The 18,962-nt window shown below is 44.8% G+C and overlaps 1 protein-coding gene across 4 annotated transcripts in view; it reads right to left on the bottom strand.

The window, feature by feature from the left end:
* CCDC85C (coiled-coil domain containing 85C) overlaps positions 1–17,306 on the bottom strand; it is a 255,954-nt gene extending 238,648 nt beyond the window's left edge. The window contains exons 1-3 of one of the 4 annotated variants that reach the window (XM_053282940.1): positions 16,856–17,306; positions 16,600–16,719; positions 15,566–16,495 (exon numbers count right to left, since the gene is read on the bottom strand). In XM_053282940.1, coding sequence (XP_053138915.1) covers positions 15,566–16,274 — 709 coding nt within the window. In that variant the 5' untranslated portion in view covers positions 16,275–16,495; positions 16,600–16,719; positions 16,856–17,306. The other 3 variants (XM_053282937.1, XM_053282939.1, XM_053282938.1) reach the window with 3 other exon arrangements.
* Positions 17,307–18,962: the final 1,656 nt, after the last annotated feature.

Genomic DNA, 18,962 nt, shown 5'->3' with positions numbered 1-18,962 from the left:
TGCCCAGAGCGATGTACATGGTTATTTTTATCCTCACAACCACCCTGTTAAGTAGGTTAGGCGGGGAATTAAATGACTGGCCCAGAGTCGCCCAGTGACTTGATGGCTGAATGGGGATTTGAACTCGGGTCTCCCCGGTCCTTGTCTGACACACTAACCACTACACCAGCACCTTTTTTGCATTACAACTCCAAAAGGAGATACAAGGCAGTGCTATTGCATCTCCCCTTAGTGCTCTCTTTTCCTAGCTAAACATGCTAGCTCCTTCAACTGTTCCTCATAGGATTTAGTTTTCCTTCTTTTCACCATCTTTGCTAGCCTCTCCGACTTTGGACCCATCCCAGTTCCTATTTGGGAGCTATTCCCTGTTCTGGAAAGAGCATCTGCATGCTTGCATGCAGAAGGTTCCATGTTCCCTCCCTGGCATCTCCAAATAAAGCTGAGAGAGACTCCAGCCAGTAACCTTTGGAGAAACCATTGCAAGTCTGTGTAGACAGACCACTGGTCTGACTTGGTATATGGCAGCTTCCTATGTTCCAGATTATCAGTGTCCACTATCACATTCAGTCTGAAATCTAGCGGAAGCAGGGTGGGGGAATAATTTTTCAGAGCATACAGAGTGTAGTCCCTCCACAAGTAGTCTTTTCCCATAACCCTTCCCAAACTCCCTTCCCTACCCCACAATACACACACACACACACCCCTCCTGTTCTACATTAAGTGTAGTGGCTACCGCACCTTATACAAGGTGCATTTTTAAAAGGTAGGAACTTCAATTAAATACTGGTGACAAATATTTAATAATTAAATATTTCACTCTCTAGCTGCTAGCAGTAACACTTGATTGGATCCTTGGTAATCATACACCTCCAGAAAAGAACCAGATCTTTGACATTATGCAATTTCCATCCTATTATTTAGTAGTCTGATAGGATAAGTATGAGACCATAATTGCATCAGTACCCCAGGTCATGGACTGATTTCTTCCCAGTCAATAGAGAATATTCCTTCCAGAGTATGCGGTTAGGATGTATAAAAATATTTTAGACAGGATGAAATTGGGGGGGGGGGGGGAGAGACTAAACCAGGAGTTAGAGACAAAGGGGACAAAGATCTAGGGTCGAATTTTTTCCTCTGGAAGTTAAAAAAAAAAAAAAGCCTATACTTTCTTCACCATGGAACATTTTCAGTTCCTAAAAAGCTGTTTCATAAAATACATTAATAATTAATGCGTGTCCCTGTCCATGCAATATCATTTTTATTGTTAATATTAGACAAGCTTGGTGATTTCAAAGCTATAATTAATGGTTTTCAGGTGACTATTGCTAGGAAATATGAAAGAATGCATATATGTTTTATTGATTTTTAGACAGGAGGGTAATATGACTTGGCTTTTTAAAAAAAACCATTAAATATATAGGTTTAAATATGCCAAATTACTGAGGGCACCAGAAACATCTGAAAAAAATTTTTGTCTGAGAAAATGTTATGCATGGAAAGTTTCCTGAACGTTTTCCAGATCAAAATTGTCCAGAAGACAGACATCTCTGGGGACAAACACTGTAACATACAGATTCCCCCAACCCCACACAGATTTCACCACAGAGATACATATTCTTCAAAAATGAATTAAATGCCTGGCAATGGTAATTTAAATCTATGTGCATCTGGATTAGATGTATGCAAACAGATTGCACAAGGGAACACATCTATAGCAAGCATCAGCAGGTGTTGAGCGACGATGTGGACATCAAGCCCGTCAGACCAGAACTGGCAACTAACTCTCCAAGGAGCCTCTGCTAGATAGAGATTGGTTGAAGTTCGTGCATGGTTCAGAAGTGCTATAAGATTGTATTTGGGCTGGTGCCCCCACCCCCCACCGCCACACACCCCTCTACCTACCAGCCTTCAGAATTAGATGGGCTAAAATACAGAGAGAGAAGCCTGCATGTTTGTTTATAGCTTAACCTAACCCATTTGCCACATTCAGAATGGTCTTTGAGAATTTCTGCATAACTGCTGATGAGTTCAACCAATCCCTTGCCCATGTCCCCCGTTGATCTTTCTGGCCTCATTAATTTATCCCAGCAACATACACATTGATTGTCAATGCCCTAATGCAAACAGAAGGATCTCTGGCCTAAAGGGATGAGAGTAGGAAGAGAGAAAGTGTACGGTGTAGTAGTGGTCACATGCGAGATCAGTACCAACCCCAAGCAACTGCTATTTCCTTTTAAATAATGTTTCTGTACCTCTAATATATTGTGCCCTCTAGGCATACAAGTGGACATTTACAAGGCTGAATCAATAGTACTAGTGGTGATCTTTCTGCCCTCCTAACCTCCGACAACAATCCTCCTTCAGTTCAACTAGATAGCCCATGGTAGCTATTAACAGCAGACAGATCCATCAATAGTGTAATTGGCAAAAAAAAAAAAAAAAAAAATCACAACACTCCCATGGTTTACAGAAAGGCAGATGTACCATATTCATTAATCACCCACCAATCGAAAAGGTCTGCCTTACAGTGCATAGTACATAATATAGGCAGGCTCGGCTTAAAAGCTGAGAGGATAGCCGAGGAACCAGGATGCTTTTTCCCCCTTTGCATGGCGATCTTTTATGGGAATGTTCCAATACAGGAATAGGAAACGTCTGGATTCCTAGGGTCACTGCTCTCCACTCTCTAAGCCAAAGATGGAACAATCTATCCCCCTCATGGATAGCCAGCCTCCATAATAAGAAGGTCTACTACCATTGGGAGACCATGCACAGCAAATGCTGCCTACCCAATAGTGTCAAGGCTGTGAGAGCCACGCACCACTTGCCTTCGCAGCTGCCCACCCAACTGCCTCTCTTCCCAAATGACATTACTGCCTTGTGAAACACAGAAGCTAGGGGTGGTGGACACTAGTGGTGGCAATAAAGGTAAAGTGTGCTGTCGAGTCGATTTCGACTCCTGGCACCCACAAAGCCCTGTGGTTGTCTTTGGTAGAATACAGAAGGGGTTTACCATTGCCTCCTCCCACGCAGTATGAGATGATGCCTTTCAGCATCTTCCTGTATTGCTGCTTCCTGATATAGTACCAGCAGGGATTCAAACTGGCAACCTTCTGCTTGTTAGTCAAGCATTTCCCCACTGTGCCACTTAAGGTGGCTAGTAATGGCAGTAGCCACCAAAAAATTCTAGCTGGAGACCACCGCCCACATTACTATGCTAGTGATCAAAAGGGCAGATCAGAAATTATCCCATGAGACAGCAAAGAAATACATACAATGACACATTGCTTCTTTTCTTCACAAGATTTATCAGCGTATCAGAGTTTAGTAGGACTAGGACAAACAGAAGAAGTTCACACCACTTTCCAACCTGAAGCCCTGTAGACGGCTTTACAGAACAAAACTGCATAACGCTTGAATCTGTGCTGCTTTCTTCACTTCTGGGTCAGTCTAGACTCCATTATTTCAGTGGTGTGTATTGACATCTGGCAATTCTAGTCCTAGTCAAGCACCACGCAATCCCTGATGGATGATGAGGGAATCTTGCTAGCGATGGAGCAACTAGAATAGATTAGCAGCTTTATTGTCTGAGTTTCTGTGTTCTTAATATAGCCGCAAATAGTCAATACAGTAGACAGTTCTATGAAGGGTGGAACAAAATTTCAGCTGGTTCTAGCCAGACTGATGGAAGGGGCCTTGGTGTCACTCTCAAACACAAATAGGTAGACGTGGCTGCTGATATGGAGGGGCCAAATGACCATTGGCTCTAGTCAACCAACGGTATCTCTCCTCTCCCTCCAATGCAACTAGAGAGGAAGATTGTCCGGGAGTCAGTTCTGGCCTGAACTGCAGGCTGCCAATTGGTCATCCCTCTTAATAAGAGACTGACAAGTAGCAAAATTACCATATCATGCCTCTTGACACATTTTCAGAGGAATTCCAGGAAACGGAGAACTACAGCCTCACCCACTGCGTGCCACAACTAGTCATTCGTGTGAAATGGCTACCATGACTGATCATCATCCTATGTGGCTTCATTACTTCAGCTACTTATTTGGATCCACCCTAAGGAGACTCCAGTGGTTGTGGTATGTGGAAATCTTGGGTGTGGAGATAGACGAAGACTCACATTGCCAAATGGTTGAAGTTTAGGATTCCACTCATTTTTTGAATGTATTTCCCCCCATATCAAAATTAAAGCAGGGGTTCTCAAACTGGGTCTCCAATTGAGGTTGACTACAGCTCCTATCATCCCAAGCCACAAGGCCACTGTATCTGGAGATAATGGGAGTTGTAGTCCAACAACATCTGGGAGCCCAATATTGAAAACCCCTAAATCAAGCTGCTTCAGATTGGTAAGGATACTCTTAAAGTGGTGTCCTAAAATGATTTTTTAAAGCCCCTCTTCTCCTTTACATCTCTCCATTCTGTTGACAAGGAAGAGGGAGGACAAAAGAGTGGAGTTTGGTCGCAACTCACTTCAGTCATTCCGGTTTGAATTCCAAAACATATTGCATTTTCCACCACAATAACATCTGGTGCAACTTGCCACAGTCACATTTCCTGTCTGCCCCTGGCACACTGTACATCAAATAATCACAGGTCACAATTATACTGGGCAATCTGATATAAACATCTTGATATAAAGGGATTCTGGTTCAGTGCGACATTTCTAATTGGTAGCTTCTGATTTACAACTGGGTCACAACAGTGCACCAGTGTTACTTTCTTGAGAGGAAAAAACATATCAAGGAGAAATGGCAAATGGACCCCAATTTTCAGGTTGGCTGGAAGAGACCAGATGTTGCCATTATGTCTGTGAAACTAAGCTGACTTGAGCCGAGGCAGTTGAGACTCACTCCTGGATGAGACTCACTGAAAACCTAGCAATAAATAGAAATGGGTACTGTGTTTATGAAGAATGAAGCTCAATGGGCTATAAACATTTGGATCATCTTCAGCCTTACAATTAGATTACTGTTAAGAGCAAAGGTTTGACCATGGTTCGAGGTCAATTTCTAAAGAACTTCTGATCAGGCCCCTGGAACCTAAGACAGACTCTAACCATGTTACCTGGGAGTCATGCAAACCTATGCAGGGAGCAAACGGTGTGGGCAAGACCCATTACAGGGCCACGCTAATGTTTAAGCTTGCTTTTGACAGAAAATTCAGACATGCTAAATGAACACACCTATATGGCACAGGGTCCCATCAGAAGTATCCATGAGATAATTAGTCACCAAGTTCCAGATAAAAAGCTAACTTTTATTTTGTTCAGACTTCATGGTTTTTGCTTCAAGAACCAGAAAGCAAGTCTAGGGAAACTTGTTGGCTATAAGTGCACACCTCCATCATTTTCAAGTAGAGCCCTGTCAGAAGTAGACAAACTCTGGACATCCTTGTCTCCACACGGATGCACATTCACCCGCATCTTTATACTTTTAAAAAAACTTGTCAAACATCTACAACAGGCCTGCACATCATAAGGCCCTGGGGCCGGCTCCAGACTGTAGGGACTTTTTTTGCTAGCCCCAAGGATTGCTCAAAGTTTTGTGCAAAACGCTGCCTTGCCCCATGGCCCTGGTGGGGGTCAGTCCCCTTTCAAAATTAACCTTTGCAAGCTTTGAAAGTGCACAAGGGGCAGGCAGGATGAGAGGTTGCTAGCAATCTCCTCTTCTCTCCTCATGCTGTGGTAACTGATAACTGCTTTCATTTATATTTAATAATTATTTTTAATGTAATCATTAATGTGCTGAACATTTACCTTGACCCACACACACCAAGTTATGGTTGGTTCCAGCCCACTGGGGTATTTGAGTTGTGCACCTTAGAGAGGAGAGCTGGACTTGTGGTAGCAAGCATGACTTGTCCCCTTGTCAAACCTGATTTAAGCAGGGTCCACCCTGGTGGCATATGAATGGGAGACTAAAAGTGTGAGCACTATAAGATTTTTCCCTCAGGAGATGGAGCTGCTCTGGGAAGAGCATCTAGGTGCCAAGTTTCCTCCCTAGCTTCTCTAAGATAGGGCTGAAAGAGAGAGTCCTGCCAGCAACCTTGGAGAAGCCACTGCCAGTCCGTGAAAACAATACTAAACTAGATAGACCAATGGTCTGACTCGGTATATGGCAGCTTCCTATGATCTACAACTAGATCATTTACAATGTGGGAGAAAGCAATAATGTAGGTTCTAAACATTCCAATGGTTAGAACCTAAACGCTGATGTACTCTTGGCTTTTCCTGCACTTGATAAATAAATATACATATTTATTTATTCATTCATCATTTATTTCTTTATTTATTCTTTTGATTTCTATACCGCCCTTCCAAAAATGGCTCCAGGCGGTTTACACAGAGAAATAATAAATAAATAAGATGTTCAATAGTATGCTCAGCACAACCAACCTCTTACTATCAAGACACCAAGGATTTGTGGGGGGGTTTAAACCAAAAAAGATGCAAGATTAATAATCTGTTTTCTTGCCATCTAGACTATTTAAAGCAAGAATGGTGAACCAAGGACATGTGTTATGTGAAACAGCAACAGGTGTTTATATTGCACTTCAGAGTATTCAATGTGCTTCACATAAGTTATCTCAGCAATCCTTACAACAGCTTTGTATGATAGTCCAGTATTATCCCGTATAGTGTGGATGGCAAACTCATACAGAGAACACGCAGCCTGCCTAAGGCCACATGAAGCCCAAGCCTGTGTGTGTTTACTCGAAAGCTGGTCCCACCATATTCTATGTAAGTAAGCACAGGATTGTAACCCCAATTAAACAGCTCATAACCTAGACAGCTTGAAAATGGGATTTGATCAATTCAAGGATGAGTCTGTTAATGGCAATTTTGATTGATGATTATATGTTACCTCCAGGTTCAGAGAGATATAAAAATCCAACACCAACTGCCTGTAGTTTTTAGCTACGAAACTATCACAAGATGGAAGCAAAGTGTATATCAGTCTTTAAAACAACAACACTCCTTTCCCCTACTCCCACTGCATTTTCTTTATCAGTTGCGTATCCTTTGCACTCCAGGCAATGTACAAACACAAAACAAGTTACTACATGGAAAAGGTGCCCCTTAAATACTGCAATAAAATCACTGACATGAAATATAAACACTCTAATGTCTCTCTTAAGAGAAACAAAAGCATGTCCCAGATCTAGAACATCAATGTTCCAGGCATTTAAAAGATTTAAAAAACAAAAAACAAAACAGAAGAATCATAGGATCATATCTACACTGGAGCAAAGAAAAGAATCCAATAATTCTTTTCTTTGCTCCAGTGTAGATATGATCCTATGATAATGGAATTGCTTAGCCCCAAGCTCAGAGTTTATCCACCCACCACTATTGTGTGACAATCCAAACTGACTTGCAACACATAACTCTGGATGCACCAAACTTTTCAATGTCAGTCAAAACAGTCCAGATAAGAGGCTACATTTGCATATGTATTCATAGACTTTTCCCTCAATGGGTACTTAAAATGGACTACACTGAATGCTGATGCTTATCTGAGAACAGTCACTGGAATCTCTCTCTCACACACACAAAATCAGGTTTACAGGAAAACCCATGAATAGCATTGAAGAAAGAATATAGAGATAGCTGCCCAATCTCTGGAAGCATGAAACCCATACTAGAGACTTAAGTTGTACATTAGTTTTAGCCACCTTAGGGTGTCTGAAGTTGGATGATCAGAAAGCAAAGAGCTCAGCACCACCACCCCCAGGGTTGGGGGGAGAAGAGTTGGCTTACATCCAGATAATTCCCTTCCCACACAGACAGCCAAGAAATGGGAGGAACCAAGTGCTGCTCACACACATGAACAGATTATAACAAAGTCTAGAGAGGATCCATTGTTAGCGCTGTGATTATTCTAATAGCGTGCCCAAATAAAGACGAAGGGCTGATTCACAAAACCCTCTCTCAGTGGGAAGAAATGGGGGCTGGCTCAATTTGCATTTCAGCCAGTTAGTAAAGCGTTAGTGGAACTGCCTTGCCATGCGGCCTTCTACACTTTTAGACTGTACAGCTAGCACTTAAAGGATATTAGGTGCATTTTGTTCTTTTTTTAAATGAACACGGGAATCAGAGCATCTTAAAGTCATTCACACATGGCCCAAGTAGGTCTTTGTGGGTTATGTATAGGTTAATGCATGAAAGAAAGCTCCGGGCTTGTATCCCATTTAACTTATTAATTTATTTGATTTATATACCGCCCTTCCCAAAATGGCTCAGGGCGGTCTGCATCAAAATAAAAATTAAAAACTAAAAATCAAAACTAAATCAATTAAACAGTTAAATTCATTTAAACATTAAAATCATTAATCATTTAAAACCAACATTAAAAATTCAAAACCATACATCTAATTAAAAGCCTGGGTGAATAAATGTGTCTTCAGTGCCTTTTTAAGAGTTGCTAGAGATAGGGAGGCTCTTATTTCAACAGGGAGCACATTCCAAAGCCCAGGGGCAGCAATGGGGAAGGCCCTCCCTATACCCCTCCCTTCCCAGGATACAGGATGTTAAACAAGGCTGCAGTCCCTCCACCCTCTGCTTTTTGTAGCAGAAGGCATGCATAGATGGCATAAATATATTTACTATTATTTATTTATTACATTTCTATTCCACCCCATCCAAAGGCTCTAGGCCTTTGTCCCCATAGCTATGCAGGGTCTACCCCGGTTGCATATGAAAGGGAGATTAGAAGTGGGAGCACTGTAAGATATTCCCCTTAGGGGATGGAGCTGCTTTGAGAAGAGCATCTAGGTTCCAAGTTCCCTCCCTGGCATCTCCAAGATAAGGCTGAGAGAGATTCCTGCCTGCAACCTTGGAGGAGCCGCTGCCAGTCTGCGTAGACAATACTGAGCTAGATGGAGCTATGGTCTGACTCAGTATATGGCAGCTTCCTATAAAGGGAGGATTCTCCATTCACAGCTGGAGAGCAAACTCAAATATGGGCCCAAGGATGGTTCCTGTACCCTATCATGTACTCCATGGACATCAAGCAAGCAAGGAGATCTCTCAACTCTAGTCCACAACAAGTCCGGAGCAGGAGGCCTCCTGACAGTCAGCCTGTGCAAACCATCCCAAGCTCAAGAGAGCCTCTTTAACATCAATAGGCTAGAGCAGATCAGGTCCCCAGAGATTCCCATAAAGATATCTAGATTGGGTTTGCTCAATGATCTCAGCAGTAGGAAGAGACTGTTCTTGTCTTTGCCTGAACAGGAATCAAGTTCAACAAGAGGTGTTATTACATGGCCCTTCTCCATCATATATGTTGCTAAATTCCAGGAGGAAGCCCTTATTTCCGTACACACTAGCAGGGTAGTAAAACCAAGCTCTCGCATAAGGACTATACTGCATTCACTGAACTGAAACAATGTGCAGGTAAGTTCAGGACACTTCTGTTCCGAAAAACAAAACAGGGAGCAGTTAAATAGGTACAACAGTGCGGGGGTGGAGAGCGTCCCAATTTAGCACCTCACTGCAAGAACAATTTAAGCTAGACTGGCAAGGACATATTGTGTCGTGACCCCGTGAGGCGATCACTATGGTACTCTGCCACAGGGGGACTGAATGAAGCCCACATCTCCTCAAGCCATGAGCAGTTGTGTGAACAGAGGTTTCCCCATCCAGTTACCGCATTTAGTCATAGGCCACGGAAGAGCTAGAACATGTTACAGGCTGCCTCGGAGATACTGCCAAAAATGACTTCCCTGTACTGAATCGCCCTGCTCCTGGCTGCAGTGTATAGAAACACACACCACAGGATCAGACTATCTACAACCTACCCCAGGACAATCAGGAACATGGGGACCTTGCAATGTAACGGTCCCAATCTACATAAGGAGTATTCCTACATGTTATGGCTACAGCATGGATTATTATGCCCAGGGAGGCCATTGTAGGCAGTATCTAAATGGCAGTGCCTAAAAGGATGTCAGCTTAAGTGTGCATTGCCTCCTATTCTTCACAAAAACCACAGATGTCATGACAGCATATACAGAAGGATAGCCCCTTTACTCTTCTGCCAGACGCTTTGAAAAGAGAAGGAAGAAAGGAATGCAAAAGGAATGAAATTGCCAAGTAATTTCTCAACCATCAGAACCCTCCAACATAAGATAGGGTGGGGTGGTTTGATAGCCTAGAGGGGAAGCTTAGGCAAGTTACCACATATGCATCAGTCCTGCATCCCTGTTTCCCAAGAACATAACAGGGAACTGCTAGTACAGTACTCTACTGCTGCTATGAAGAGTAGATTCATACCTATGATGTACATGGATTCAATGTAAGGGAACTTTCTGCAGTCACCTCATAAAAGCGATGCATGCATAATAATTAATTTGCAAGAAGTACTTCTTTGGAATCGCAAACCATCATGACATCAACCAAGTTCAACGACCAAGCCAGCTGAGCTCATGCAAAGACCCTCTAAGGGGGAAACAAAGTGTAAGTTTGTGTGTGCATGTGCATCCTCTCCCGATCTATATGGAACACCTCTGTTCTGCCCTCCATCGGTCCCTTCCTCACATGGTCCAACTTTATAATTTCTCCCTTTTTTGCCCATGTGTGACAGTGGGCTACAAATTTTGGCTGCCCTCATTAGATAGCCAAGATTTGTGCTCACCACCGGCCCACCCCTCCCACCACAGGCAGGGTTTCAATGGTTACATTGCATTTTGGTGATGCTCAGAACAGTCCCAGCCCCACTTACCTTTCCCGTCCTGAATCAGACCCGTCAGGTTTGGAACTTGCACCATTTTTTTCTAGAAACCACAGCCATATTTGAATAATTTGCAACAATGCAGTAATTTGCAAACAAATGCCACTATATTCAAAAGGACCCTTTTAAATAAACCAATCACCTCCAATTTTAGATTGTGTGTTACACTGCAGTTGGATCTAAAAAGGCAAAAATATCCTATATGAATGTTTGTCAATCAAGGGGGAGATCTTTGAAGAGAGTGTACATGGTGTTGTATCTGATTAACACCACAGGTGTCTAAAGCATCCTCCGCTGTGCAGGGTTTAAGTGTCTGCACTGTCAAGATACTGCCAAAGAAGCACAAATGTCAAGAATCCAGAGCACAGGAAGGTTTTGTTTGTTTGTTTGTTTTTGGGGAGGACATTTAAGGTCTTAAATGCTAAGCAATGTTCAGTGACCCCAACACCCCTTGACATTGAAACTTTAATGGCTGGCACCAGAGGCTCAGCAGTTGCTAGGGTTGCCAACATTGTGTTTGCCCAAATTGGGACACAAGACAAGGAGATTTGGGGACTGGACCACCTAGGGGCGGGACTGGTCCCACCCCAGTAGCAAAGGCACATGCTTACCAGCACCAGGGATGGCAGCAAGAGCTCTATGGTGCACCCACCTGTCAAACCATTACAGCAGGTGGGATGCGGCGGATGGGCAAATGAGCTGGAAGGTGGAAGCAGGGAGCAGGCAGGCAGACTCAGACAGCAGTGAAGGAGCTCCTCCCTCGGCCTTCAGAGCGGGCCAATTTCAGGCCTCTGTGCATGAATTCCTCCCCTATAAATAGGGACATCGTGCACAATGCAGGACTGCTGGCAACCCTAGCAGTTGCTGGGGGTCAGAGCCATCAAGAAGCCCACCAACTGAGAATTAATGCCGCCCGCCACCCTGTCAAAACTGGAGGGTGCACACTCTGGGATGGTTCAGACATAACACAGAACACATCAGTGCACTATGACACACAGAAAGAGCACATCATTCACCAAGTTGCTGAGTACTGTGTATAACAACACTGGCAGCTGTGTATGATCAGAGCAAGATCTCCTCTAAAGAGGTTTTTGCATAAAGCTTTTTAATGGGCATGGGTTGGGGACAGTGGATCTTAGTTGCACCAACTCTGTAGAGACCGATAAGCCACATAGTAGAAGTACACAGCCTGTCCCGTGTTTGCTTGGCAGTTAAGGAGCACTCATGGAAGCCTAGATAACTGCAGAATGCGTGCCTTTATGGTGCAGTATTACTTGCAGAGTTCCAGGACTCCTGTGTCAAACAAGAATGCTCTCTAGGTGAGAGAATTCATCTCTCTCTAGGCATGAAACATTTTGTTAACTTTTAAAAAAAGAAGATTTCCACCACCCCCCATCAGGGTGTTAGCACATCACATGTGATAAAACCTAGGTGAGCAGCAGTGTTCTGCAAATGCGATTGCAGCTGGGGGATTATGGAAGTTGTAATCAATAACATCTGGGAATTCCTGTTACACGGAACACTGGTGGGCACTTAAATAAGTGGCCTTTCTGGACTTCTTCGAAAAGCTGGTGTTGTGGCTAGAGTCCCAGTTGGTGAGACTCCCAAGTTCAGATCCACATTCAGCAGATGGCCTTGTGCAAGTGTTCAAGGTTTGTACAATGAGTGTACGGTGTACACAGGTACAGTTATTCACAGATTATGTTGAATGCAGGAACAGCAGTGTACTTCCTATCTGTACCATGCATTTGAAGGGCCTGCAACCAGGGGCACTTTAAAATAAACACAGGTACAATCATTCACACAAGTACATATATGAATGTAATATGCAACACCAGGTCTGAACAGGGCTACTGTCTCTCAGCTGAACCCTAGTCCACATGGCTCTTGAAAAGATAAACTGAGAACTCTCGTGCACATCCTGTTGAGCTCTTTGGTAGAAGCCACCAAATACATTCTGGTGCCTGAGAAAGAAGATCCAACAGAATCACACAGGGTAGTTCAACTACCACCAGCTAAGAATTTACCGTTTGCTGGCTTTTACCCTAGAATCTGTCACCTGAACCAGGTCACCTCAACCCATCTCTTACCGGGTCTTCCCTGCCTCTTGGAAGAGGGTTCAAGTGTGACAAAAATATATAATGCACAAAAGTTCAGGACATACACACCTCTGCATTGCCTGTTTCCTGGGACCACTACCCATACTTGAACTATGAAGCAGAGTAGAGTTCTCAATGGAACATAAAATAAGAGAACCTGCCTCAAAACAGCACCTCTGAATATATCACCAGTGTATATCTTACTGTTCTCTTAGTTAGAATTTTAAACCCTCCCGATTTAATTCTGAGGAAATGTAAGAGGAGAGCTCGTCTTGTGGTAGCAAGAGGGACTTGACCCCTTAGCTAAGCAGGGTCTGCCCTGGTTGCATTTGAATGGGAGACTAAAAGTGTGAGCACTGTAAGATATTCCCCTCCAGCAGTGTTCCTTCTAATAGGGATTCCCAGATGTTGCTGACTACAACTCCCAGCATCCCCAGCTGTTGCTTACGGATAGCCTTTGCTTGGGGCAAATCCCTGTTAGAGGGATTTCCAGATGCCCCTCAGGGGATGGAGCCACTCTGGGAAGAACACAAACAAACAAGTTCCCTCCCTGGCTTCTCCAAGATAAGGTTGAGAGAGATTCCTGCCTGCAACCTTGGAGAAGCTGCTGCCAGTCTGTGAAGACAATACTGAGCTAGATAGACCGATGGTCTGATTCAGTATATGGCAATTTTCTATGTTCCTAAACACACAAGTGATACTACTGTAGTTCCCCCTTACTGTTATCTGCATTTGGTCACATACAAGATCCCCCGTGCAAGAATCTCCATTTCTGTTTCCAGGGTTTTTCCCAGAAGAGACAAATTCTTACCCTAGCCTACTCTACATTTCCCATAGCATAACACCAATATAAGAAGTGCACTCTAACTCACTCCGAGGAAAAGTGGACAAACCACCACTAAACCTACAATTTAGGACAGTAGATGCAGAGACTATCTAAACCACTTCTAATTCATGCCCTTTTGTTACTAGCTACCAAGACAGCAGAAGCTTAGATGATGCACTGAACCACAGAATATATTGTTCACTAACTCACATCATGTGTTTGGAGCAGCTGGTAGCAACAGGGCATAAGAAAGCATGCAAAGAAGTGAACTTCGACACCTTGTCCATCATGTACGTACGCGCGCGCGCACACACACACACACACACACACACACACACACACAGAGCGCTAACTAAGCCCCATTTCCCTGCTAAGCCCTCAAGAGGGGATGAGCTCAACATCGTAAACAGATATATAAAAGTAAGTAGTTCACAGGATCAGATCAATTGCATACTGGGATTTAATACCTGGGTCTTCGTAACTGCTCAAAATATTTGCATAGATTGTTATTAGGCAATAAGGAGGATAAGAACATGCATCCCCTGATCATAATGTTTTGACAGTTTTTGACTGGCATCACTCAGTCATCCTGCTAGAGAAAAACTCCAGCATTAACAGGCAATGCTTTTCTTCACCCTCTGACAGCAAAGAACTAAACTGCTGTCCTCAGCATACCAGCTATGGCTTTTCGTCAAGCTCAAGTAGACAGCTAGAGAGAAAACAAGACATTCAAGGCTGAAGGAGAAAAACACACAAAAGTTGGGTTTTTTGGTTTTAAATCTGTTCATTTAGCTCAGAAACTCCCACAATCAATGCATCAAGACTACAACCACCTCTGCTGCACACCACCAACCATAAATCAAGTAACCACCACATATCTAGCAAGAAGTATACATCAGCAACAACAATGTTCTTCTGCCAGTTATCAGAGAAACCGTTTTGATAAAATCCACAGTGCTACCCTCTGGGCCCCAGCAGGTCAGCTGCCATTGCCCTGCCAACACTCATCCGGATCATGTATGCATCCCCATGGCCTCTTCTGTCCCAGAGGCGTTCGCACATGCTAATGAATTAAGCCTGGCAAGACGCCTGGAGACAAGAGAACAGTTTGAGATGTGGGTTTTTTTCTTTTTTTACAGATGGTGGAACCTAAACAATGGGAGGCCGGGTGGCATGACTTGCCCAAGGTTACATAGGAGGGTCTGTGGCAGAGGCAAGAACACATCACAGCAAGTCTCCCGTTACTATAGAAGCTACAGCGCAGGAATTCTTCAATGCCAGGCTGACACCCACCAGTTAAGCAGTTGGTGCCCTTGGGTTTTGGATACAGTAAGCCACAACTTAGACAAAGGTCATACCCTTAAGCTGGGGGTGGGGGGCAGAGATGTACCCACAGCCACCGGGTTCTTCAGTAGCAAAAAATAATTATGGTGAGATTCTCAGAAACAGGCACTTCTGGATTCTCTCCTGGGGGAGACAACTCTTTAGCCTTGGTAGTATTGGGAGAGTGTTATAAGGGAACTTACCCCATTAAATCGGGGGTTCTCAACCTTGGGGCCCCTAGAAGTTAACTCCATCATCACCTTCAACCACTGTGGCTGAAGTCGGGGGGTGGGGGCGGGCCAAGGCTAAGTCTGGTTTAAGCCATAATATAACAATGGCAAGATGGAACAGACCAGGGAATCTCAACGTTGGGTCCCCAGATGTTTTTGGCCTTCAACTCCCATAATCCTCAACCAAAGGCCACTGGGGCTAGGGATTATGGGAGCTGAGGTCCAATAACATCTGAGGACCCAATGCTGAGAATCCCTGGAATTGACAAGCCAAAGTTCCACTGGGCGTCCCCTTAGCAAGAATGTTCCCTGCAGAAAGACAAGTGGGTTGAAAGAGATCAGACTTACCATTGAGACCACTGGGGATGCTCCGGTGGTGAAGTGGTGCAGATAAGTCATCCATGGACCTCCTGATAGCTCCAGCCTTGTTCTCGGCCGGCTTATGATGGTGAAGGTGATGGTGATGATGGTCTGGACTCCCCGCACTGCCAGTGCTGGAGGTACTACTCCCATCCCCGACATCTCTGGTTCCAGAGCCTCCATTGAGGTTGGTGAGGCTGGCCTGGCTGTCTATGGAGCTCCTGGAGCCTGCTCCGTTCCTCTCTTCATCCAGCATCAGGACGATCTCCTTCAGCTCCACATTCTCCCTCATGAGGGACTCCTGCTTTGCCTCCAGCTCCTTCAGCTTCTGCTGGTACGTCCCCACTTCCTTCCACATCACGCCAGCCGTGTGCCTTCCAAACCTCTGCCATTCCCTGGACAGTTTTTTGCCCTTCTGCCTGTCATCATCCAAGAAGCAGCAAAGCTCCCTCAGTTCATGGTTATCGTCCTGCAGCTTCTGGTTCACCTCCTTCAGACCCCTGATCTCATGCAGGTGGACTTGCAACCTCCTGTTCACATCCTTCATCAAGTTGCCATGTTCCACCATCAAGTTCATCTTTTCGTTCTCTACTTTCTTCAGCCTCTTCACCAGATCTTCCTTGCTGCACCTCATCATGTCGTCTTCTGTCATTTTGCTCAGGTCTTCCTTCGACCCTTCCACAGAATTTTTTGCCATATCAATATTCGGAGTTGGTTGTTGTTGTTTTTTTAATCCCTGCTCTTAAAAAATAATCCTTTAGGTCTAAGGTTTATTGCAACATCTTGGAAGGCTTCTATAAAAAATTATTTATTTATTTTTAAAAACCACCTATAATTCTTCAGGGCAGGCAGGACAAGGAAGAACAGTAAATCCACTCATTTCTGGACAACCTATTCTCCTCCCAGCAACTCTCATACCTTAAAAGCAAACGCCAGAAATGAAAGCAAATTAAAAAGGGATCAACTCCAAAGCTTTGTAATTATTTTAACGAAGCCTCCCAAAAGTGAAGCAATCAACTTACCCAAGGTTAATAAAGCCACAGCAAGCGGGGAAGTTGTTAGCTCACGGATCAACCTGCTTGCATTTTATTCGTTCCACTTGTGCCAGCATCCATGCCCCGGCGGTTTCCAACGAATGAGAGCTGTAAAAATAAATAAAGTGGGAGCTCCTCAACCTCTCTCGCTCCAGTGACCCAACCACAGCCCCTGAGAAGATGAGTTATAACTTTTAAGATCTAGATAGACAATTAAAATAATAATGATAATAATAATAATAACCGGGTCCTTTCTTCTTTCTCCCCCTTCTTAATTCCGAGGCAGCTCTCCGGATAACGTCAGTCCTTTTGCAAGCGGCATTTAAATTTCACGGCAAGAGGTGATGGGAACGCAAGAGCATTCCTTCAATGGAACAATCATCAGAAAGGAACGGGAGGGCTCCAGCAAGAAGAGAGCTGGCAGCAGGCACCGCCTCCTTCGCGGGGGGGGGAGGAGGGGAAGCGGCGGGAGGAAGGCTTGGAATGTGGCTGGAGGAGGGAGGCAAGAAATAGAAGCAGGCGGAAAAACCCCGTCCACACAGGCGCGCCACTTCTTGCGGCTACTGCGCCGCCTAACCTCTCCGCTGCCCCACCGCCGCGGAGCTTTGCATTGAAAGAGGTACGCGGGCGGGGGGGGCAGATTAGTGAGTGGGGCTCCTCCCTCGCCTCCTGATTGGTCCTCGGACAATCCGGGTTAGGTTCTTCTCCATGCCCTCGTCTGTTCAGGTTGCATTCACTTTCCGCCTTGGGTCAGGTTACCGGGGAGAAGCGGCGGCTCTCCCCCAGCCAATGAGAGAGCTGCAAGGGCGCGTTTCAAAAAAGCAGGTACAAAGGGAAAAAGGTAGAGCGCTGCGCCTCTCTTAAAGGGGACGCGCGCCCTTTCCTGTCGCTTCCACAGCCCGAGCGGCGGCAGACCAAACCGGGCTCCTCGATTTGTTCCCCCCCTCCTTTTTTTCCTGCCTTTGCAAAAAGTCACCTCTAATCCGCTCCTGCTAACCCGGGGGGAGGGGAGGAGTGCTGCACCCTCGATTCAGGATGTGCATTGGACTAAAAGAAACAAATTGCTCTGCCGAGCACGAGAGAAATCAGATCCTTCTGGGCTGCCGCGTGATAGATAGATAGATCCCAAGCAGAGCAATGCCATGCATATATATATGGCATTGCTCTGCTTTGGTCTTTCTCGCCTGTTCTGCTTCTGTGCAAGCGCGGGGCTCCATTTTGAGGGTTGGGGATGATATTAGTTAGAGGATGCTACTACCCTACATTTCCTTCCAGATTCCTATCAAGGAAGATAAATATTTGGGCAGGCAGGGATGAGAAAGGGACCACAGAGCCTCGGTGGGGATCACAGAGCAGGCAACATAACTCAGAGGGGAGAGGCCATCGCTCAGTGGTAGAGACCATGCTAATATAAATTTAATTCATATTATTAAATTAATAATGTAGCCCCTCAAGTTAAAAGGATCTCAAAGCATCCCCAGATTGGGAACTGGTGTGATGTAGTATAGTAAGAGTGTGTGACTTGGAGAGTCTCCCGTTCCAGTTCTGCTGGCAGTCAGAGCTCACAATGAGATTTACCTCCTCAGCTGCAGTGGACGCTAGAAATTAGTTCTCCAACTTACATAATCCTTCATGCAGGAAAGAGACAATCCCCCTTATGTACCTTCCCTGAATGTTGACCTTTGATATATGCACACAGAACATTTGCACAGCATGATTGCCAGATCACCTTACATGATGTGATGGTCCTGGAGCTGGTGCGGGTGCAGTGTGGTGGCTGGGAGGTGTGAACCGGGAAGTATCTTGTTCCAGTGTTACTTCAGCCGTCATGGCACTGTAGCACAGTGGGAGGTTTTTCACACCCTTAGTTTGCATCTCCTCTGGAATGGAGATGTGCGTTCACATATCTGCCAAATTTACCCTGAAGGTCCCTGCAAGCTATGAGGGAGCACTTCACACACAATTCGGGGTTTTCATCCTGAGTTAGAGTGCAGCCCAATTTATATCGGGGTAAAAAAAATAAATCCACTTTTTGCACCAATTTTAGGGGGCAACTTCGAACTCACAGTAAAGCCTTACAGAATATCCATGGTAAAGCCTGCTGTCTGGGAAAGCTCTGCTAGAGCATCTTATTTGCATGCAGAATATCCCAGGTTAAATCCCTGGCTTCTCTAGGCAGGGCCGGGAAAGACTCCTGCAAAGGTGCACTTAGGTAATTTTGGAGCCTGGATGAAAAGACCTTTGGAGCCCGCCCCCCCAATCATCCCTCTACACACACACACACACACCATGACAAACATAGTATATTTAACATGTCAGTGACCACACCACCCAGGACAGACTAAAGAGGG

This window comes from Hemicordylus capensis, chromosome 1 (assembly GCF_027244095.1).
Source record: "Hemicordylus capensis ecotype Gifberg chromosome 1, rHemCap1.1.pri, whole genome shotgun sequence".
Taxonomy (NCBI): Eukaryota; Metazoa; Chordata; class Lepidosauria; order Squamata; family Cordylidae; genus Hemicordylus; species Hemicordylus capensis.
Note: the sequence above shows the minus strand (reverse complement) of the source record. Positions and strands in the feature narration are given on the sequence as shown.